We start from the raw sequence: 19,664 nt of genomic DNA, 5'->3' as shown, positions 1-19,664 counted from the left end.
GCATCGTAAAAAACACAGTGTACCAAAGTGCTGTACAATGACATAAAACAATAAAATAAAAAAGAGATATAATAAAAAATACAGTAAGAGCAAAATAAAATACTAATATAAATGTATCTAATCCGAAGTCCTCACAACGCAGCAAAGGCTCAACAAATGTCTTATGAAGGGTTTTAAACATGTATACAGAGGTGCACAATCTGATTGATATTGATAAACTATTTGTTGTTGGGTGTTTATCATAATTTTGACATGCTAAGTTGCTTTAATTTAATGGGTTAAGTTTTTATAACATTAAATTAACAACTAAAAATTCCGCTGTAAATTCTCGCATCACATTTTTATTGGATTGGACAAGTGGTTGGGGAAATTGAAGGGGGTGTGTTACTTTTCGAGAAAGAGTTTAAATTCCCAGAGACATGCGCATTGTCCAGATTCCCTGCACGCCATATTGGGACGCTCTGTATTCAACAGTTCGCTGAAAACCAGTTCACGTAGAGGAACTGTCTCGGTTTATTTAGTCTTACCGGGATTTTTAAATTTAGCTCAGCGTCTCGCAAATTCCCGTGAGTACTGTAACTCTCGAGGACGCCTGTCTACATTTAGGCGAGAGAGTGTTTGTGAGCTTTGTTACGGTAAATTTGGATGGATCCTCGGGTGGCTTGGATTCAGCCCGAGCAGAAAGGACCTGCCAACGCTTTGTGGATGCGCGTATGGGAAACCTCGCAAAGGCGAAACCACTGTAACTCGCTGCGGGTAAATACACCTGCTTTGGCGGCCAGTTGTATGAAGCAGTTATCGCTGGTACCCACCAACACAGCTGGAAAGTCTTTGAACAGTTCTTTCAATCAGCATTATAATGACAGAGGTGCCACGCGATCTCCGAACACATGTTCTGATCCTGCACCTCCGTATGTCACCCCTGTCGTAGTCAACGGTTGTGATTCTTCCTCACCTTCATCTTCAGGAGATTCCGAGAGTGACAATCCGACGTCAGATTCCTCATCTGCCACTGGTGACAGTATGAGCGCAAATGCAGCAAACCTTCACTTTAACTTTACTGAACATATGTACAATGTCAGTAACCGTTTACAACAACATTATCAGACACAAATGATTATAGATAACCAACCTAACCACCATCCAATAAGAAAGAGAAGTGACCATAAAGCGAGCACAAATGGAATGAACTACTCTCTGTCCTACTCTAATGGCAGTCATTTATGTGGGACCCCTTGGGCAACCAGAAGATACAGTCCAGGTATCAACGGGTAAGAACATTTTTCTTTTGAATGACACTTTTTTTTTTTTTCTTTAGGTTTTCATTAATTTTATATATTTCTTTAGTTTGTTAACCGATCAGGATACAATGCAGTTTGTGTTAGAGCAATTAATGCAGCCTAACATTATAATTTGAATGATATAAATGTGATGGTGTGTTACCTCTCCAACGATTTTAATTTTTGCCCCAGAGTTGTAACACATTGGCAGTGATGCAGGTCTGTATTAGTTCATCAGTTACTGCTGAGGTATTTTAGTTTTATATTTGGAGGAGTTTCTGAAGACCAATCAGCTTAGCTTGTAGAGAGGAAATACACTTTTCTGTGCTTCTTTGGATGTGTGTTGTGTATATTTTATTTTATTTTTTTGTTATTGTTAAAAAAATAAAATAATAATAATAATAATTATTATTATCATTATTATTATTATTATTATTATTTGTTTTTAAAGCACAGTTAAGGTTTGACGATTGATTAATTCCATTTCTTTTACAACCTGCAAAAAGTGATAATTGCATTTGATAATTCCACTTGCAACCCACTTATACATTCAGTCTGGTGAGGAAGCAGCTTTCCCCACACCTTTCCATTATTCCATTTATCTGGTCTTCAGAAACCTGTAAGAACGACTACTTGCATGTCATTTTCTGTATTTGGCCCAAGTGTTTAAGTAGGTGTAAAGACTGGAATGTATGTGTATGTAAAGCTTTTGGTTTACCTGTTGGGACACATTTGCAACCTCAAGTTCTGAAAAAAAAAAAAAAAATTTTTTACAATGCTATTTAAACATTTTGACTTAATACTTGGAATTTTAAAATTAACTTTTGAATGTGTGTTCAGAAGTCCCTATGTAATAGAGGACACAAATATTTATCCTCCCCAGCCTCCATGAGGAGATGGTGGATTTTTATCATTTCATGTCACCACGTCCAGAAGAGGAACAAATGAGGAGAGATGTTGTCCATCGTATAGAGACCATAATCAAAGACCTGTGGCCTATGGCAAAGGTGAGTCCAGCACAGAGAGTTTAACAATGGTGGACAAAAAAATATATATTTTTGATTGCAGTGTGAAATGCAGTCATTGGCCAGGTCTTTTTAAAGTGCTGTTTCTGTTTTCAGGTTGAAATATTTGGCAGCTTCAGTACAGGACTTTATCTTCCTACCAGGTATTGTATGTGATCATCTATATGTTTGCAGTGATAAATATTGTAATATTATTTTGTTATTGTGTGGTTTTGTTTTTAATTGCATTATATAGTGATATTGACCTGGTGGTGTGTGGAAAATGGGAACAACCACCTCTACAGCAGCTGGACCAGGCACTCAGGCAGAATAGAGTGGCTGAGCCATTCTCCATTAAACTACTTGACAGGGCTACGGTTAGTCATCATTTGTTTTTCACTGAGCACCTGTAATTGACCAATAATAAAGTGAAGTTCAGACAGAAATGATCAGAGGATCTATTAAATAATTTTGTATGCAGCCAGGAATACGGGGTTGCCAGGTCTGTGTAACAAAAAAAGGGGGAAAAGGGGAATGAACACGCAAGTGATATGGGAGATTGTGAATGACATGCATTCAAATGCTGATTATGCATGGGGTTAAATATAAAGTTGCATTTTGCTAGAATTTCTTCTTTTGCAAACAGGATTGCTATTGAGGTGAAAGTCCACAAGAAATGCTGAATAAATTGCACTGTTCGTTAGTGGTTCACTAATGATCGGAAAAATATATATAATATTATATAATTTGTATATAATCATTCCAAAACTAATAAGCCTTCTTTCTGAGGATTAAGAGGAATCAGTTTGGTTATCAGAGCCTTTTTCTTTACAGGTACCAATAATTAAACTGACTGACAGAGAGACAGATGTGAAGGTAGACATCAGTTTTAATGTTGAAACTGGTGTCAAAGCAGCTCGTTTTATTAAGGATCATCTTAAGGTGAGAGATTCTTTTGTAATTCATACTGTAGTTAATTTGAATGAGCACATTTGAACCCAGTGGTAGAACTGAAAACATGTAGCCGCTGAATTTTGTAGACGTTAAAGCAAATTTGCACTGATATTGAATGAATGATTTTATCCATAACCTGTCCTGACATCAAAATACAAATATTTATTGTGTGTGTGTGTTGTGTGTTTTTTTTTTTTTTTTTTTTTTTTTTTTTAAATGTAGAAATATTCTGTGTTGCCATACTTGATCTTTGTGCTGAAGCAGTTTCTGCTTCAGAGAGATTTGAACGAGGTGTTTACGGGTGGTATCAGTTCCTACAGCCTCATTTTGATGGTCATCAGCTTCCTGCAGGTGAGGCATCAAGAAAAAGGTGTTTTAATGTGCTTTTATGCATGGCGATTTCCAGCCAGTTTTTCCCTACTGCCAATTGGTACCATTTGTCTTTTGACCCTAATTTATATAAAAGTACCTCTCTTGGCAGTCTTCTACTTTATGGTTGATCCGATATACACAAATTTGATAATGTAACTATTAAAATACTATGAAAATAAACCGTTACATGTCTTTTGGTGTTTATTTCAGCTCCATCCCAGAATAGACTGCAGAGCTTCCAATATTAATTTGGGCATCCTTCTCATCGAATTCTTTGATTTGTATGGACGCCATTTTAACTATCTGAAAACAGGCATCCGTGTGAAGGATGGAGGAGCTTATCTTGCAAAAGAGGAGATCATGAAGGTCATGGAGACTAGATATAGACCCTCAATGCTCTGTATTGAGGACCCAAACTTGCCAGGTACAATCATAGATCATCCAGTTTTATCCCCTTGCATTGGTTTCAAGTTAAATTAAATTATGTTGTCGTTGTTGTCATTGTCAAGTTTTCTATTCTTGATACATAATCAGAACTGCAGTTGTATGCTTGAAATGGCACTGTGTACAGTTGCAGAATGGACAAAAAAAGTTTTCAAAGTTTGACAAGCTATATTAATGGCAACATTGTTGATTTATCCATACGAAAGTGAAAAAGGAAAAAAAGCATTTGAATTTGAACTGTTCTCTGTATGTTAGGAAATGATGTTGGCCGGAGCTCTTATGGTGCCATGCAGGTGAAGGACGTGTTTAACTATGCATACATCGTCTTAAGTCATGCTATATCTCCGCTATCCTGCTCCTACCCTAACAGAAATCTGGAAAGGTTAGTCCAATACAAGTCCACCAACCACTGATCATAAAAGAAAATGGCATCCACAAATGTTTCTGTGCTGCTTGAATGTTTTTTTTGTTAATGATGGTGGCCAGTGAAGTCTTAAAAGGTTAGTTCACCCAAAAAAGTATGTTGTTATTTACTCCATCTCGTGTTCTAAACTCATAAGACTTGTGTTTTCTTTTTCTTTTTTTCCCAAAACAGAAATGAATTAATAAAAAAAAAAGGTTTGTGTTTAAACATATTTTAAAACACTGGGCATCATACGTTTAGCGACTTTGTAGTAGAAACGTGTGCCTTGTTGCTAGAAAATGCTTGACAAATGAAAACAATGTCTTCTAAAATCGGCTCAAAATATCAAACGTGTTTTTTTACCATCTGAATGAATGGAATCATAGTCAAAAGCTAAAAAAAAATTCAGAGATGGTCACCATTATATGCTACACGATTTGTTTTTCTGTGAAATCTGTAAACTTTAATCTGCAGACTGGCTCTGATTTTCAGAAACTAGCGTCAACTTCTCCAAAACGGTAACCGGTGGAAAATCAGGGCAAAAATCATGTAGTATATTCCAGGCTTTATAAGTTATGTACGTTTTTATCACAACTTATTATGTTTTTGTTGTGTTACCTCCTATTACACTGCTCAAAAAAAAAAAAAAAAAGGCGGCACCAGTCCTTTTTTACTACTTGGCGTGAGGAAGTACCTGCAACCCAATCAGGTTGCACAGGTAGTCCAACTCCTCCAGGATGGCACATCCATACATACCATCACACCATTTGGTTTGTCTCCCAGCACCGCCACGAAAGTATTGAGGAGATACTGGGAGATGGGCTGTTACACAAGAAAAGCTGGACATGGCTGTAGAAGGGTAACAATCGAGCAGTAGCATCTTTATCTGCGCCTTTGTGTAACTGGAACCAGGAGGAGCACTGCTGGAGCCAAACTGTCAAAAATGGATTCCATGAGGGCCTGACGCCTTGTAGTGGGACCTGTGCTCACTTGGCACTTGCCAGAGGACACTAGAATCGGTAGGTCTACCACTGGTGCCCTGTTATTTTTGAGGATAATAGCAGGTTCAAACTTGTGGCAGATATGAAGAGTCTGAAGATGCTGTGGGGAACGTTATACTGCTGGCAAGTGGCAACATGATCCAGCATGACCATTTTGTCCCCGGCATGAACCCGGTGATGGTCTGGGAAGGATTATCTTTGATGGGTCGCGCGGACCTCCACATACTAGCCAAAGGTACCCCTACTGCTGTTAGGTACCGCAATAAAATCCTCAGAGCCATTGCCAGACCTTATGCTGGTGCAGTGGGTCCTTGGTTTCTTCTGGTGCATGACCAGGCCTACACATTCTGGCCACATGAGGCTGGGCAGTTTCTGGATGGTAATGGCATTGATGGCCCTCAATTTCCCCAGACCTGGGTAAATTTGAGAACCTCTGGGATTTTATGTCTGAGCATCCGAAGCTGCCAAGTAGCACTACAGATTGTCCAGGATCTCAGCTCACTGATGCTCTGATTCAGGTCTGGCAGGAGATCACTCAGGACTCCATTCACCATCTCGTCAGGACCATGCCTAGATGTTATCGGCAGTGCATACAGAGATATCATGCACACTACTGGCTTGCATTACAAGTTGCTGTAATGAAATTTGTGCAAGTTGGATCAGCGATCAGTTATTTTGAATCCAGCTGTCAGTGAGTTGATGATATTTGGCTTCCACTGACCATTGTTACATTTTGTTCTTGAAGTACACAATGCATGCAAGTAATGATTTTCAGCTTGGACATTTTGTTCATCAAGATCAACCTCCCCCCCCACCCCCAATTAATTGTTCACCTAATTCACTTAAAGGAGAAGTCCACATCCAGAACAATAATTTACAAGTAATTTACTCACCCCCTTGTCACCCACGATGTTCATGTCTTTCCTCCTTCAGTTGTAAAGAAATCGTTTTTTTTTGTTGTTTTTTTTCTTGAGGAAAACGTTTCAGCATTTTTCTCCATATAATGGACTGATATAGTGCCCCGATTTAGAACTTCCAAAATGCAGTTTAAATGCGGCTTCAAACAATCCCAAATGCGGTTGTAAACGATCCCATCTATCTAGCGTAATGATCGGTTATTTTAATGAAAATAATACCATTTATATACTTTTTAATGCCAAATGCTTATCTTGTCTTACTGTGCCTGGACTGTTTTTGTTCTGGTTCATGACAGTTTTGATATGTCGAAAAACTCCCATCTCATGTTCTCCCTCAACTTCGAAATCGCCATATATCGCTATTTTTACCTTTTTTGTTAAGGGTGTTTGATCATCTTTGCATGTTCACTTTGCAAAGACTGGGTCGGAACAGTGATGTAGGATGATTTTGAAATGATTTTTGAAGTTGAGTTGACTTTGAGTCAGAATACACAGAGTTCAGGGAGAGAAAGGCAAGATGAGCGTTTGAGAATAAAAAGTATTTAAATTGTATTTTATTTTTTTTATTACTATTTTTTTTTTTTTTAATGAAAATAACTGATCGCTATGCTAGATAAGACCCTTCTTCCTCTGCTAGGATCTTTTATCAGAATGCAGAAATGTTTTCCTCAAAAAACATTTGAGTACATTGTATGTGAATCTTTGTTTTTGAAGTGGCCTTCTCCTTTAACACTTTGTGTGTGTGTGTGTGTGTGTGTGTGGTTTTTTTTTTTTTTTTTTTTTTTTTTTTTTTTTTTAAATGGTGACACTTTTCAGTGAGTTATAGTCTGTCAGATTCAATGTCTTGGTGAAATCGTATTTAATTAATTATTTAATTCTGAATTAATTAATTTATTTTAATTCTCTCTCTCTTAAGCACATTGGGGCGTATCATTAAAGTGACCCAGGAAGTAATTGACTACAGGGAGTGGGTCATTCAGCAGTGGGGAAACAGATACAATGCCAGAATGATTGACAGTAACAGTAAGCCAGTCTTATGGATTTTAAAAAAGTCATGTCAATTTTTATGATTTGCGAATAAGGCTAGGTTTAGTGGATTTTAATTGTTTCTGGTCATTTTAAGTCCAGAATGATGAAAGAGACCCAGAGGACCAGCAGAGAGATTCCTCGTCACCACACAATGCAGGCTCACCTGTATCTCTGTCCAGCCTTCAGCACTCTTCATCATCTTCGTCTTCCTCTATGTCCTCGCTTTCTGGGAGTGACATTGTAAGCTCTTGGTGTAGTGTTGTTGTGTGCTTTTTTTTTTTATTAGTTTTTTTTTTTTTTTGTTTTGTTTTTTGTTTTTTTTTGTTTTTAAGGAGTACAAGAGAAGTCATTAAAGGCACATGTCAGCACACTTCTGCATAAAGTCTACCCCTACAAAAGCATTAAGTTTGATGTAATTATTTGTGTTCCAAATATAAGCAAAGATCTGATGGGTTACGGGCTTTGTAATTTACTACATTTGACATCTGCCATTAAATGGCTTTTTTTTTTTTTTTCCCTTTTCTCCCCTCTTGCTTGCTCAGGATTCTGACACATCATGCAAATCTTCAGTTCTTCAGGAGTTCTTTACAGTGTCTTGCATGACTGATGACAAACAGAAACCACAGAGAAAAGCAAATGCAGCTGGAACTTTTCTCCACTCCAGAAGTCAGGTAATCCCTCCAATTTTTAGTTAATTCGCACAGTCATTAAAGAATGAGAGGAAGTTGATGCGTCTCTCAGCTAGTCAACTTTGTGTTAATTGTCATGTTGATCTTCTGGTGACATCCACCATGTTTGAAATGTTTTTCTGGGAGTTATCTACGTGAAGTAGTGGCAGAACGGGTTGTTTGTTTTCTATTGATGGCCATTCAGAGATGTCAGTATTCTTACACAATATTATTATTATTTATTTTTTTTTGCTTCCAGTTGTGGTTGTAGTTACTCATGTACTGTTGTTATGTTCCCTTTTATGTTCCCCCTGTTTAAGTCACATCCTTTACCCAGCAAACAATGTATGGATGGTTTGACTCATGTGAATGGAGTAGTCCGCGTGTCTCCCGTTTACATTGGCTCAATACCCAGCCCCAGTCACTACACTAATGTAAGAAACTAGTGTGAACGTCTGGGGCCTCATATAAATAAACTCTCCATAGATTTCCATCCTAAAAGTGTACGTATGCACAAAAGCTAGATTTTGCGTATGTTTTCAAATTTATAAAAACCATGTGTATGCCAGAACCTGCACAAATATCCTATTATAAATCCCTGTCAGGGAAAGATTATGCATATGTGCATCTCCAGGCCGTCTCCTCCCAGAAATCCCCATATATGGTATGGTGCTTACAACGCCTAGGTTTACTATGCATAACCTCTTCTGCATATCATTCCATGCATATTCCCATCCACTTGACACCATATTTAACACCATCAAAGATACAAGACAATATGGAAATGTGAGATACGGATTATAAGTGCCATTTGTGCCATACTTACCACATTGCTTAAAATAATCTGGTAACATTGTTATATTTTAGAACAAATATATCAAAATATCCATAAAAACAAAACTGTTTAAAATAGTTCTCAGATAATTTTTTTTAGAATAGAATTGATCTTGTGCCTTACATCTGGCCAAATAGTATTTCAATTGTTTTAGACTATACAAATTTATTTATTTATTTATTTATTTATTTTTGCTGGTAAGGTTAATGTATTTTAGCTATTTTTAGTGGAAACGATTATACCTGTATTTTATTGCAGTGTAACCTACAGTTGTCTGACTTGGCGTGTTACTTACAAAATAAAAAGGAAATGTGCAAATCTTACTGTTTTCTTAAGCTGTATCCTTCAAATACAGTGGTATTTTTCATAATGTTGTGGAGATGCCTACACGCGACATCAGCTTCCGTTCAGCTGTGGTTGAACAGTAAGCTATTATCATTGGACATATTCAAACCGGACAATGGACTATTTGATATAAATATTTATATTTAGATCTGCAGTTTAGTTTAAAGATGTATTATTGTGCACCTGCACTCCTCGCTGTCATTAGAACATAGCCACAGGAAAAGTGATCAAGCGCATCCACTATAAATGTGATCCACTATGAATGACTTCATGTAATTTCAGTGCTTATCTCCATTAATGAGAGTAAATGTGCATATTGAAATAAAAAAACAAGAATTTTAAACTCAGTTACTTCAATACTTTTCTCACTCCAGGAAAAAGTGCTTGCGCACAGGCATCCATACAGTGCGCACATTTACGCAAAGTAGCGCTTTTTTTTTTTTTTTTTTTTTTTTTTTTTTTTCCTTTTAGAAATCCAGATATATGCATGGAAAACGGCATACACACATTTCTATGCCGTTTTGTGCATACGCTACAAAATGCATGATTTATACATGAGGCCCCAGGTATTAATCCTTGATCGTATCAGTGGTTGGGTGTTTGCTTGGTTGTTAAATGCAGTTAAATCTTTCTTTCTTTCTTTCTTTCTTTCTTTCTTTCTTTCTTTCTTTCTTTCTTTCTTTTTTTCTTTTTCTTTTTTCTTTTTCTTTTTCTTTTTCTTTCTTTCTTTCTTTCTTTCTTTTTCTTTTTTTTTCTTTCTTTTTCTTTTTCTTTCTTTCTTTCTTTTTTTTTCTTTCTTTCTTTCTTTCTTTCTTTCTTTCTTTCTTTCTTTCTTTCTTTCTTTCTTTCTTTCTTTCTTTCTTTCTTTCTTTCTTTCTTTCTTTCTTTCTTTCTTTCTTTCTTTCTTTCAGAATGGCCAAAGATTCAAGGGGCCTCCAGACACCAGTTGTTTAGAGCGTAACACTTTGCCTGTCCTCAAAGGACATTATCCTCAGTATGGCTATAACAGCTTGCGGCGGCGGCAAAAGAACACTGTTCCCATGAGTCTCAGCAGGTAGTGCTAACCATTTCTCCTGCCCAAGACAAAATGTGAGCCACAATCCTTTGGTTTCACTGATCAAAGGTAATTATTCTGCTTAAAATGGACAATGTCTCAATTTGCACTTTTTGTTTTGCCCAGTGCTTTATCTGTGACTACACATTTGGATGTACCTGTTTTCATTTGTTTTTTTTTCTACTTACTATGTTTTGTTGTCTTTTAAATTTTTGTATAAATAACATCTGGGAGCTCTTTATTTACTGATATTCTTTGTTTACAATTATATTGAGTTAGTAGTTCATCTCTAATTGTATTCAGAATATTTTTGATAACAGAAATCTTGTCACAGCATTGCTGGGCTGTGATTTGCTTTTGTACTGTAAATCGTTCTGTAAAATACCATCAGTGCAATATGGCTTTTTTATTGTTGTGCAAGGGTTTTTTTTTTTTTTTTTTCCCCAATTTTAATTTTCTCGAATTGAATGTAAGTTGACATTTATGCAGTGAGAATCACTTTACAGTAAGAATCACTTTGTATGTTTATGATGTTCAGATCTATATTGCAGCCAGCATTATTGTGGTTCTGTGCATGTTAATCTTGTGTGTACTACATACTACTTGCGCATCTGCTTGCAGTTCAGCTGACAAATGGGTTAGTGCTCAATTGTTTGCTCTGTATCAAAATCATCTCCCCTTTCTTAGACCATCCATGTTGCGTGTATTTTAACACTTTAAAAGTATCTAGTGGATGACTTGAATATGCATATATGTTTTAAGTTAACCAAATTTTTATTTCTTTTTTTTTTTTTTTTTTTTTTTCTGTTTGCGTAAGTGATCTCCTGATTAAGGATGTACTATTTTTACTAGATGTAGCATTGCTCTCCTTAATCATTTACTTGTTTTCTCCATCTACACTGGTCTGAATGTTGTTATCTTGGTCTTCCTATTCTGCCACCAGATGGTGACCTTGCATCCACCTTTTTAATTTTATTTAATTTTATCTATATTTTCATATAGAGTTCACTATGCTGGAACAACAACATTTTACACTACATATTTATGTTCCAAAACACCTTTTGACAAGATTTGGCACTTGATTATAGTTTCTAGGGCCTCTCTAATTCATATAGACTCCATTTTGACCATTTTCAGTATGATCACACAGCTCACTCTTAACTGCAAATGCACAGGAAACGTTAGAGGTTTGACCACCAGAGAGGTTTGTTTCATGTGTCTTGAATGAGCAGAGTTTTGTGTCAGTGCAGTAATTCCAGAAATCAATTGCTGAATGCTCTACAATGAGTCTTCACTTGCATCTAGGTGCTGTTTGAATGTAATGATGTCTTAAGTTTAAGACTTTTCTGATACATTTTTTATGTTTTGTACTCAAATTATTTTAAAATAAACATCTTAAGCTGCTTATTACTTGGCATACAGTTTAAGTAGATAAATGACGGGGGTCTGTGCGTGTCACTTGTAGTATAATTGAAACCATCTTTTATACACTTTTAAAAATACTCTTTATACATAGAAAACACACTTATTTAAAATATAAGAACAATATATAATGAATATACAAAACGTATTTATGTTATGTCCAGGGATGGGACGATAAGTCGTTGCAAGGCGAATCGAGAAATGATTCAGCATCCATTCGACTTTTTCCGAACACATCTGATTCTTTCTCAAATCGATTCTGAGCTTAGTTTTGAACAGCAGATGGCACTGCTTGCTTTAGAAACAGCCATGCTTGTTTCCAAATCCTTACGCACACGCAGGGGCGTTTCTAGGATTTTAAAACATCCGGGGCTGGTGCCAAAACATCAGGGGCTAGTGGTAGTGGGTGGGAGCTCGCATCATGCTCACATGAGATTTTGTTAGACACAAGTGGTTGAACCTGGATACTTCTAGGTGGGTCCGGGGGCATTAAACTGGGTGTTAAAGACCTTGTCACACTATTAACAATAGTAAATAGTAATCACTGCAAATAGCAAACGTATCAAAGTATTATAACAAAATTATAGCATTACAAAAATATGTTAGACCAATAAAATAATACATTTGAAAATGTATTTATAACTGTAACAAATATAAAGTTGCATGCAAAAATAGGGCCCTATTTTTTTCCCCAAATTCCGTTTTATTTTATTTTATTTTTTCCAAATTTTGTTTTCATTTTTCTGGTCTTCTTTTTAATGGTCAAATTTAACTTTATTAATCAAAATGTATTTAATTATGTGTAATTAATTAAAACCATGAATCTTATACAATTTACCGTCAATTTATCAAAAGTTAAGAAAAATAGCATGTTTAGGAACTAGGTTTAATTTTTTTTCACCTTACGTTTTATTGTTACCAAATATGTTTTGGCATGTCTGTTTATTTGAGTGCATAAAAACAACTTTTATTTATTTTTACAATAGTCTTATGGAATTCTGTGTTGTGTATTTTTCTGGTTATCAGATGAAGGTTTAAAATATTGATTTAATTGATGTTTTAAAGAAAATTATATTTTATTTTTGGCAAATAAAGGGGATTTAATATTAAAATGTTAAACATGGAAGAAATATTGTGTGAAAAAAAAAAAAAAAATACATTTTTATTAATTAATAGTAGTAGTAGTAGGCACGTACATTATACTGAATGATTAATAAAGTTAAACTGAACTTTTATGTTGACGGGTTGCCAACTTGCCTCGAATACCTTTAAATCCTTTAAATTTCTGTGTATATATTTGACGCTTGTTTTACTCAAATGAAACTCTCAGAGCAGTTCTGGAGATGTTGTTAACGTGTTTATGCCCTTATTTAGTGAAACGGCAGACGCTGAAATGACTGCGCGTCAGTATTACATCTATAGAAAACGAAACCGCGCATCCGCGCCGTTCATTCATAAAAAGACACGCAGAACATGCAGGATTCATATTTAAATACTCTTTTGCGGCATAATATTTACAGATACCAGTCCATATCGCTACTTGATTTAAGTTTAATGACCAACTTTTGATTAAATAATTCAAACATTGTCAAATTCCGTGGAAATCATAGGGCCATACAAATAAACATTCGGGGCTGGAGTAAAAAACTTTGATTATGATTATCCCTAACGACGCCCCTGCGCGCACGTGAACCTAAAATAATCATTTATACAATTTGAAAAGGTTGAAGCGAATTACAAGGGTTTTCACAGTGGACTGTTTACAATAATCTCGCGTCATAAAAGCATTTTGAGCCGAGGTGAAATTACGTGACTCAGCCGAAGGCACAAGTTCTCTTCAGCACTCTAAATGAGCATTTGAGTGTGCAGATAAAAACTAGATTAGAGCACCATCTGCTGTTAAAATCTAAGCTCAGATTCGTTTTCAAAGAGAATGAGAGGTGTATAACTGCAGCCTGGAGATCTCCAAATGGGGGCGAGAACTCCAAAATGGGGTGTGCGCTGCAAAATAGGGCATGGCTTCCTCCCTTTTACAGACAGGCACATGACATGCATGCACAATCCCTTTTTTTTTTTTTTTTTACATCCAGCATCACTACACCATCCTACCCTGCGAATTTTAAGCCCCGGGCGATAGAGTAAAACTTTTCCCATGCACTTCACTGGGACGGCTTGCGGGATAGCTCGTGGGTGATTCCCGTTTATATCATTAACCACTGGCCACGAGCTTTGGGGCTCTGCTCTCACTGAGCATATTTATTTATATAGCATAGCTTATTTTATTTGAGATTGACTACAAACAATGTTTATTTATAAAGTTTAGTTTTGAAATGTAAGGCAATAACAATAGGCTGAAGCCAGAGCCAATGGGGAAAGTCTTTGCGCGATGAGAGCCTGCCCCATTTTGGAGGTTCTGCCTACTTTTGGAGTTCCTGCCCCATTTTGGAGATCTCTGGTCTGCAGTTATATATACTTGAAGAGAATGGCGATGCATTCAGAAGATCTCAGAATCGATGCACAAATCAATGTATTGTCTTATTCCTAAACTTGTGTCTGCATATTTTATAGACTGAATAATGCAATTCAAATGTATTGTAACTGTTAACAATCCCTATGATTTACCAAAGGGAGATATTTTGTTTTTAAAAAATCCCTTGTCAAGAACTACAACGAATGGCTCCTTTGGACTACAGCGTTGTTTTCTGGGTGTTGTGATGTCAGAAAGATCATTAGAATATTATTAAAATAAGTAACGCCTACAAAAATTTAAATGGTTGGGAGGTGGGTAGGGACGAGGTGGGGGATTAGCCTAACTAGCCATGCAGCACAGAGAGACGCTTCAAGTGCAAGTGTTTTTCTTTTCGTTTTTTTTTTAAATGCATAAACTTGCACTAGACTAGGCTAATAAGTGATAATGTTAATGTTCTTTGCTCATTTTCTGTAGCTGCTTTTTGAATAACTAAGGAAATTTAAGCATTATAATTAGAAACTTACAATGTTTTTATTCAATTGTTGTCATGTTAAATACAAATTAAGTCATATTAAAAACATTAGGGACAGCTAACCAATCACAACACATTTTGTTTTTCGAAAGACAGGCCTTCATCAAACCCAGATCTAATCGAGCCATTTGTGACAGGCTCAGGAGAAAGGTATTGTAATAATGTAAATTATAAAAAAATAATGTGTTTTTCAAACCACCAAGCATGAGAGCATGTTCTAGTACATCCCCAAAACAAAATCAACACTTTGTGAAAGAGCATAATAGGACTCCTTTAAATTGTGAATTTTGGTACACATCTAAACACATTCTAAAATTATTATTGTGTAAAATTACTATGAGTCACTTCATGAAGCTGTTGTTTTCCATCAGTAATAAATTAACTATTTGAATGTTAGAAATAATACATTTAAATAAAATTACTGTAAATGTAATTCATGTAAACACCCATACTAAACTGAAATAATGCACAAAGAAGAACTACAAAGAAACAGTTATTTCAACAACAACAAAAAAACATCAAAGTTAAAAAATGTAACGCAGAGAATTCTGAGAATATCAGTTTACAGTTATTCACTGTAAATTTTTCATTCTTTTACACTTCCAAAAATGGCATACTACTGGAAAATTAAATGCAATGTCCAATAGACATTTTTCCTGAACGCGGAAGTCAGCCTGACTTTTAACCTGAAGAATGCTGTGCCTTTCCGGTGTCCAGTGTTTCTAGTTAAATTAGCGATAATCTAATGTTAAACCTATTAAAATGTTTTTAAAAAGCACACGGCTCCATAGCGCCATCACTTTGCATTGTCGCAATGACCGTCATTTGTCAGTGCCTCGCTCCTCAAAGTTTAATGAGTGTGTAGATCATACAAAGCTGCCGACGTTATCTACATTAAAACAGATGGGCGCTATTTGAATGGGTTCTTATGGAGACCGGAACAGAAGAGCATCCAATCGGAAGTTATAAGTCGTAATGGCGGCGCTCATCGTTCACTCAGGAAAGAGGTCAATACACTTTTTCACCGTATATAGTAGGGGAACTTACCGTTAACCATTTAACAGGTTCTACTGTAACATTTGCACAGTCTTTACCGTCAAATTCACAGCCATTTATGGTATTTAATGTACAAACAAACATAGCAGTATCTCTTTAGTCAAAAGAGAAATGCCTTGACACACACCACACAAATCCAAACGGACCTTAAGTAATGCATTTCTACTGTATTTTGAATAAAAATCCAAACAAACCTTAGTGATAGTATACAAATCCACTAAAATTTTAAGTAAAGCGATAGTAGCACACTTTTAAGCAATGCAGTTGTAAAACATTTCTGGTGTATTTTATCTGACTACACTTAAAATCAATTTAAGTGTTAGTGTTAATTACTTTATTTATATTAAGTGTATTTAAGTAGCACAACTGGGAAAATGTGTTATAACTGTAATGCATTGGGTAAAAGTATTGCATTCCAAAAATGAGTAAGTAAATGATAAAAAGGAGTAAGCTACATACTGTTTCTGATGTTAATTACACATTGTGGTCTTAGACCAAAATGTCAAATGTAGTCTGATAGTCTGATAGGTTTTATTATTTGTTATATTTATTTATTTAGTTATTTATTTTCCCTTATCTCTTTCTTTTAATTGACTAAGAAACCAAATACACTGCTGGACAATTTTTCCCTGTGTTTCCTTATAGCAATTATATGGTTTGTTCATAGACTACACTTTTTTCAATTTTTATCACAGAATAAGGATGAAAATATATTTTATAGTTTCTCTACTGTAATAAATGCTATGGCAGTTAGCTCTGCATTATTCAGACTTGAAAAACACACATATTCTACACTGCATGAAAGTGTTTAGCGTTCCATTATGTTCACATCTCATTTGGATACTAATAAAATGCCAGGCATGCATAGACTATCTTTTCTCTTTGAATTTAAATCTAGATTTATTTTCACTGGCCCCTGAAAACTTCTATGTGAATACACTTGCCCGAAAAAGAGCAGGAAATGAATTTACGGGGGACACATCCCCCAATTATTCTACACTGATGATTTAGTGTAGAAGTTTTACAATTTTATTTAGTACACAAATTACTTTAATCTAGTATGTTTAATTTACCATTTATCAAAACATCTTATAGAGAATCAAAAAAAAATTTTTTCAGGTACTTCATTGAAGTTACATTATTCTTATATTTAAACAAGTAGCACACAATCATGAAAACAAGCAGGTTCAGTGCCCACAGCCTAAGCACAGGCAACTCTTCTGCATAATGCTAAAGACAAAATTCAAAACATTACAGAAACTCCTCTTAATGTCCAACATAACTGAGCATTAAACACTAACATGTCTTTCCCTTTACTAAAAAAAAAAAAAAAAAAACACTTAAAAATAACACTAAATTTACTCTCCTAATGCATTCATTGCAAAGCATGATGGGAACTACAGATCCACTGCCCAGTTACTTATGTCAACAAAAATAATTTATTTAGGTTTAATACAAATGAATTAAGTAAACTTCAATTTTAAATATATTAAGTAGAGTGTACACAATGAAATTAAGTTGGTACAAAAAGTTCCATGTTATCGTGTTACTTTAGCTCATTTTAATTAGCCCTAATTAAACTGAACAAGAGGCAATGCACAATATAATAATGGAGTACTGACTGCTGAAAATACAGCTTAATAGAAATAAATTACATTTTAAATAAATTAATATAGATTCTTAAAAGAATTAATAGTAATGTTAACCTTTCCATAACAAGCACAGAGCTGTTTAAACTATCCGTTGTCTTGCACTTTGTCTGAGAACCACACAGAGGCGCTCTTGCTATGCAGTTTGAAGCACTGCTTATACCATGCAACTGAGACCAGTGTGACCACACTTCAGGTTTTTCTCCTCGTCAATGTGGCCACAAGTCTTTAAATGTAAGCTATAGTATGAACTCAGTTCAATGTATTTGAATTGCCCTTAATCACAGTGATCGTGAAATCACCTAAATAAAAGTTAAAGCATTATCCTTCCTCTATTACATCTGTTTACTTATTTGAGTTATGTGCTGCAATGGCCTTTATTCTATAGTATACTATAAATTGTTCTCTCTCTCTCTCTCTCTCTCTCTCTCTCTATATATATACTTAAAGCCACACTTAAAGCTTTTAAAATTTCAGCCCGTATCACAGAACTTTAGAGTGTAATCAAACTGAACATTAGTCAGACCAAAGCACACAGGTAGGCTTTAGTGTTATAGTGCTGTCTCATCTCCCTGGAAGCATTGATCTCAAGTCTATCATTAGCTCTCTTTACACTGGATAATTAAGCACATTAAAAAGCATGTTCTATGAAACCATAAGATGTGACTACTTTCCAATAAAGGTGTTTTCTAGGAAAGTGCCTTATGTGAATAAGGGAAATAACACACTGTCAGGGTACCAATGATCTGTAAGGTTTCAAACAGAATAATGTTCGTAATTTCACAAGGTTCGCCTGCCCCAGCAAACACCCCTACCCACAAACCAAACCCAAATAATAATAATAATAATAATAATAACGATAATAATAATATTAATAAACATCTTACAGATTCTGTAAGGATAATTTGAAAACCTATGACCACAGTTGTAGAGATTTAACATAATTTGCATTAGATTTGGATTAGAATAAAGTAGTCATGGTGATACCACTGACCTTCAGCTCCTTAATAATTTGCCCTTGTGTTATCTTTGGAAACATGAAAAAAGTGAATCATCAACACAAACTTATTTCAACCCAAGCAAAGGATCTAATGTGTTTAAATGCAAAGTTTACAGAATAATTAGGCTTAAATAGCCAAATTTACCTGAAATACCAAGAAAAAGAAACAATTAATTGAAATTTATGCCTTTCAAAAACTGTTTCTTTTTATATTCTGAATGCAGCTTTCTTTGTCTTCTCTTCTCAAACAAACTGAATTGAGCAGTACATGATTTCAGTTCAGCAGGGCATTATATTTTAGCACCATACATGATAAATCCAATCATCCTTGAGCACTAATGTACTTTCATTGTGGGCTGATGAAAGGCTGTGTACATATATGGGGTCTTTTAACATTTATGAATGTACTAATGAATGCTGACTTATTTTTAAAATATAAAAAGCTAAAAAACAGCTGTCACTGTTTACTTGCATTAGCAACATGGCAAATGTAATGAGTCACACTAGCAATCAGATGCCTGAAAATAAAGTCATAAATTGAGTGAGTAAATTACCTCTCTTCTTCTGTATTTAAGGAAATTACAACTAACCTGAGCAAGCTCTTGGCACACAGCTGTCCTGTGGAAGTTTTGGAAGAAATATCTGCCTTTTGCTTCTGTTTACGGTCAGTTTGTAGTTTGCTCCTAGACAACACTCATTTTTCAATAGGAACAGATTCCCAATAATGGTACACACATAATCCATGCAATTTTCAAGCTTTTAGCTCACATTCATCACACAGTGATGAGTTTGTTTTTATTCATTAGTTGCAAAATTATTGGTCATTATTAACATTTGATTCGAATACAATATTTGTGCTGGACATGCATGAAACCTAAAATCATGTGACTCATTGAAAAAAGTTGTGCTATTACAAAATGACAATTTTGTCCCGGTGTATGATAAATGGGCAAAAAGTTCTCTTGTAAATTGTAGAGACCCTGAATCATGAGGGTCCATAATACATAATTGGGTTCCCCTGCTAGTAAGCAACCACCAATGACACCCTAGAATTTGCCCAGGAAATTGCAAAACAACATGCCTAAATACACTCATAACATCTTAGAAATCATATACCAATGCTTTGGCAACTGCTTTCTTCAGAAAATGTAAAAATCTAGTAATTAATATAATTCAGTTTCATGTATCAAATACTGTATTTATGGCATATTTCATGTCACTGATTCCCC

The 19,664-nt window shown here is 35.3% G+C and overlaps 1 protein-coding gene across 2 annotated transcripts; it reads left to right on the top strand.

Annotated features, from left to right (window-relative positions):
• The first annotated feature begins 450 nt into the window (after nucleotides 1–450).
• On the top strand, nucleotides 451–11,716 carry LOC127179112 (terminal nucleotidyltransferase 4A-like). Of its 2 annotated transcripts, XM_051132406.1 has the most exons (13): nucleotides 451–1,271; nucleotides 2,164–2,287; nucleotides 2,402–2,448; nucleotides 2,541–2,661; nucleotides 3,119–3,226; nucleotides 3,461–3,589; nucleotides 3,821–4,034; nucleotides 4,310–4,436; nucleotides 7,292–7,398; nucleotides 7,499–7,644; nucleotides 7,947–8,075; nucleotides 8,393–8,506; nucleotides 10,164–11,716. In XM_051132406.1, the coding sequence occupies exons 1-13, from the start codon at nucleotides 646–648 to the stop codon at nucleotides 10,308–10,310; spliced, it is 2,139 nt and encodes a 712-aa protein (XP_050988363.1). In that variant the 5' UTR covers nucleotides 451–645; the 3' UTR covers nucleotides 10,311–11,716. The 2 variants fall into 2 exon arrangements, with proteins under 2 accessions (XP_050988363.1, XP_050988364.1); XM_051132407.1 differs by lacking the exon at nucleotides 8,393–8,506.
• Nucleotides 11,717–19,664: the final 7,948 nt, after the last annotated feature.

Source organism: Labeo rohita, chromosome 16, assembly GCF_022985175.1.
Source record: "Labeo rohita strain BAU-BD-2019 chromosome 16, IGBB_LRoh.1.0, whole genome shotgun sequence".
NCBI classification, from domain to species: Eukaryota; Metazoa; Chordata; class Actinopteri; order Cypriniformes; family Cyprinidae; genus Labeo; species Labeo rohita.
This window is presented reverse-complemented; position numbering and strand designations above follow the sequence as displayed.

Bases quoted from the DNA above. Each gene is read 5' to 3' on its own strand.
- LOC127179112 (XM_051132406.1), top strand. From the start codon at position 646: ATGGATCCTCGGGTGGCTTGGATTCAGCCCGAGCAGAAAGGACCTGCC. The intron at 4,437-7,291 runs GTTAGTCCAATA...CTCTCTCTTAAG, and splicing joins CCTAACAGAAATCTGGAAAG to CACATTGGGGCGTATCATTA. The intron at 7,399-7,498 runs GTAAGCCAGTCT...GGTCATTTTAAG, and splicing joins CAGAATGATTGACAGTAACA to TCCAGAATGATGAAAGAGAC.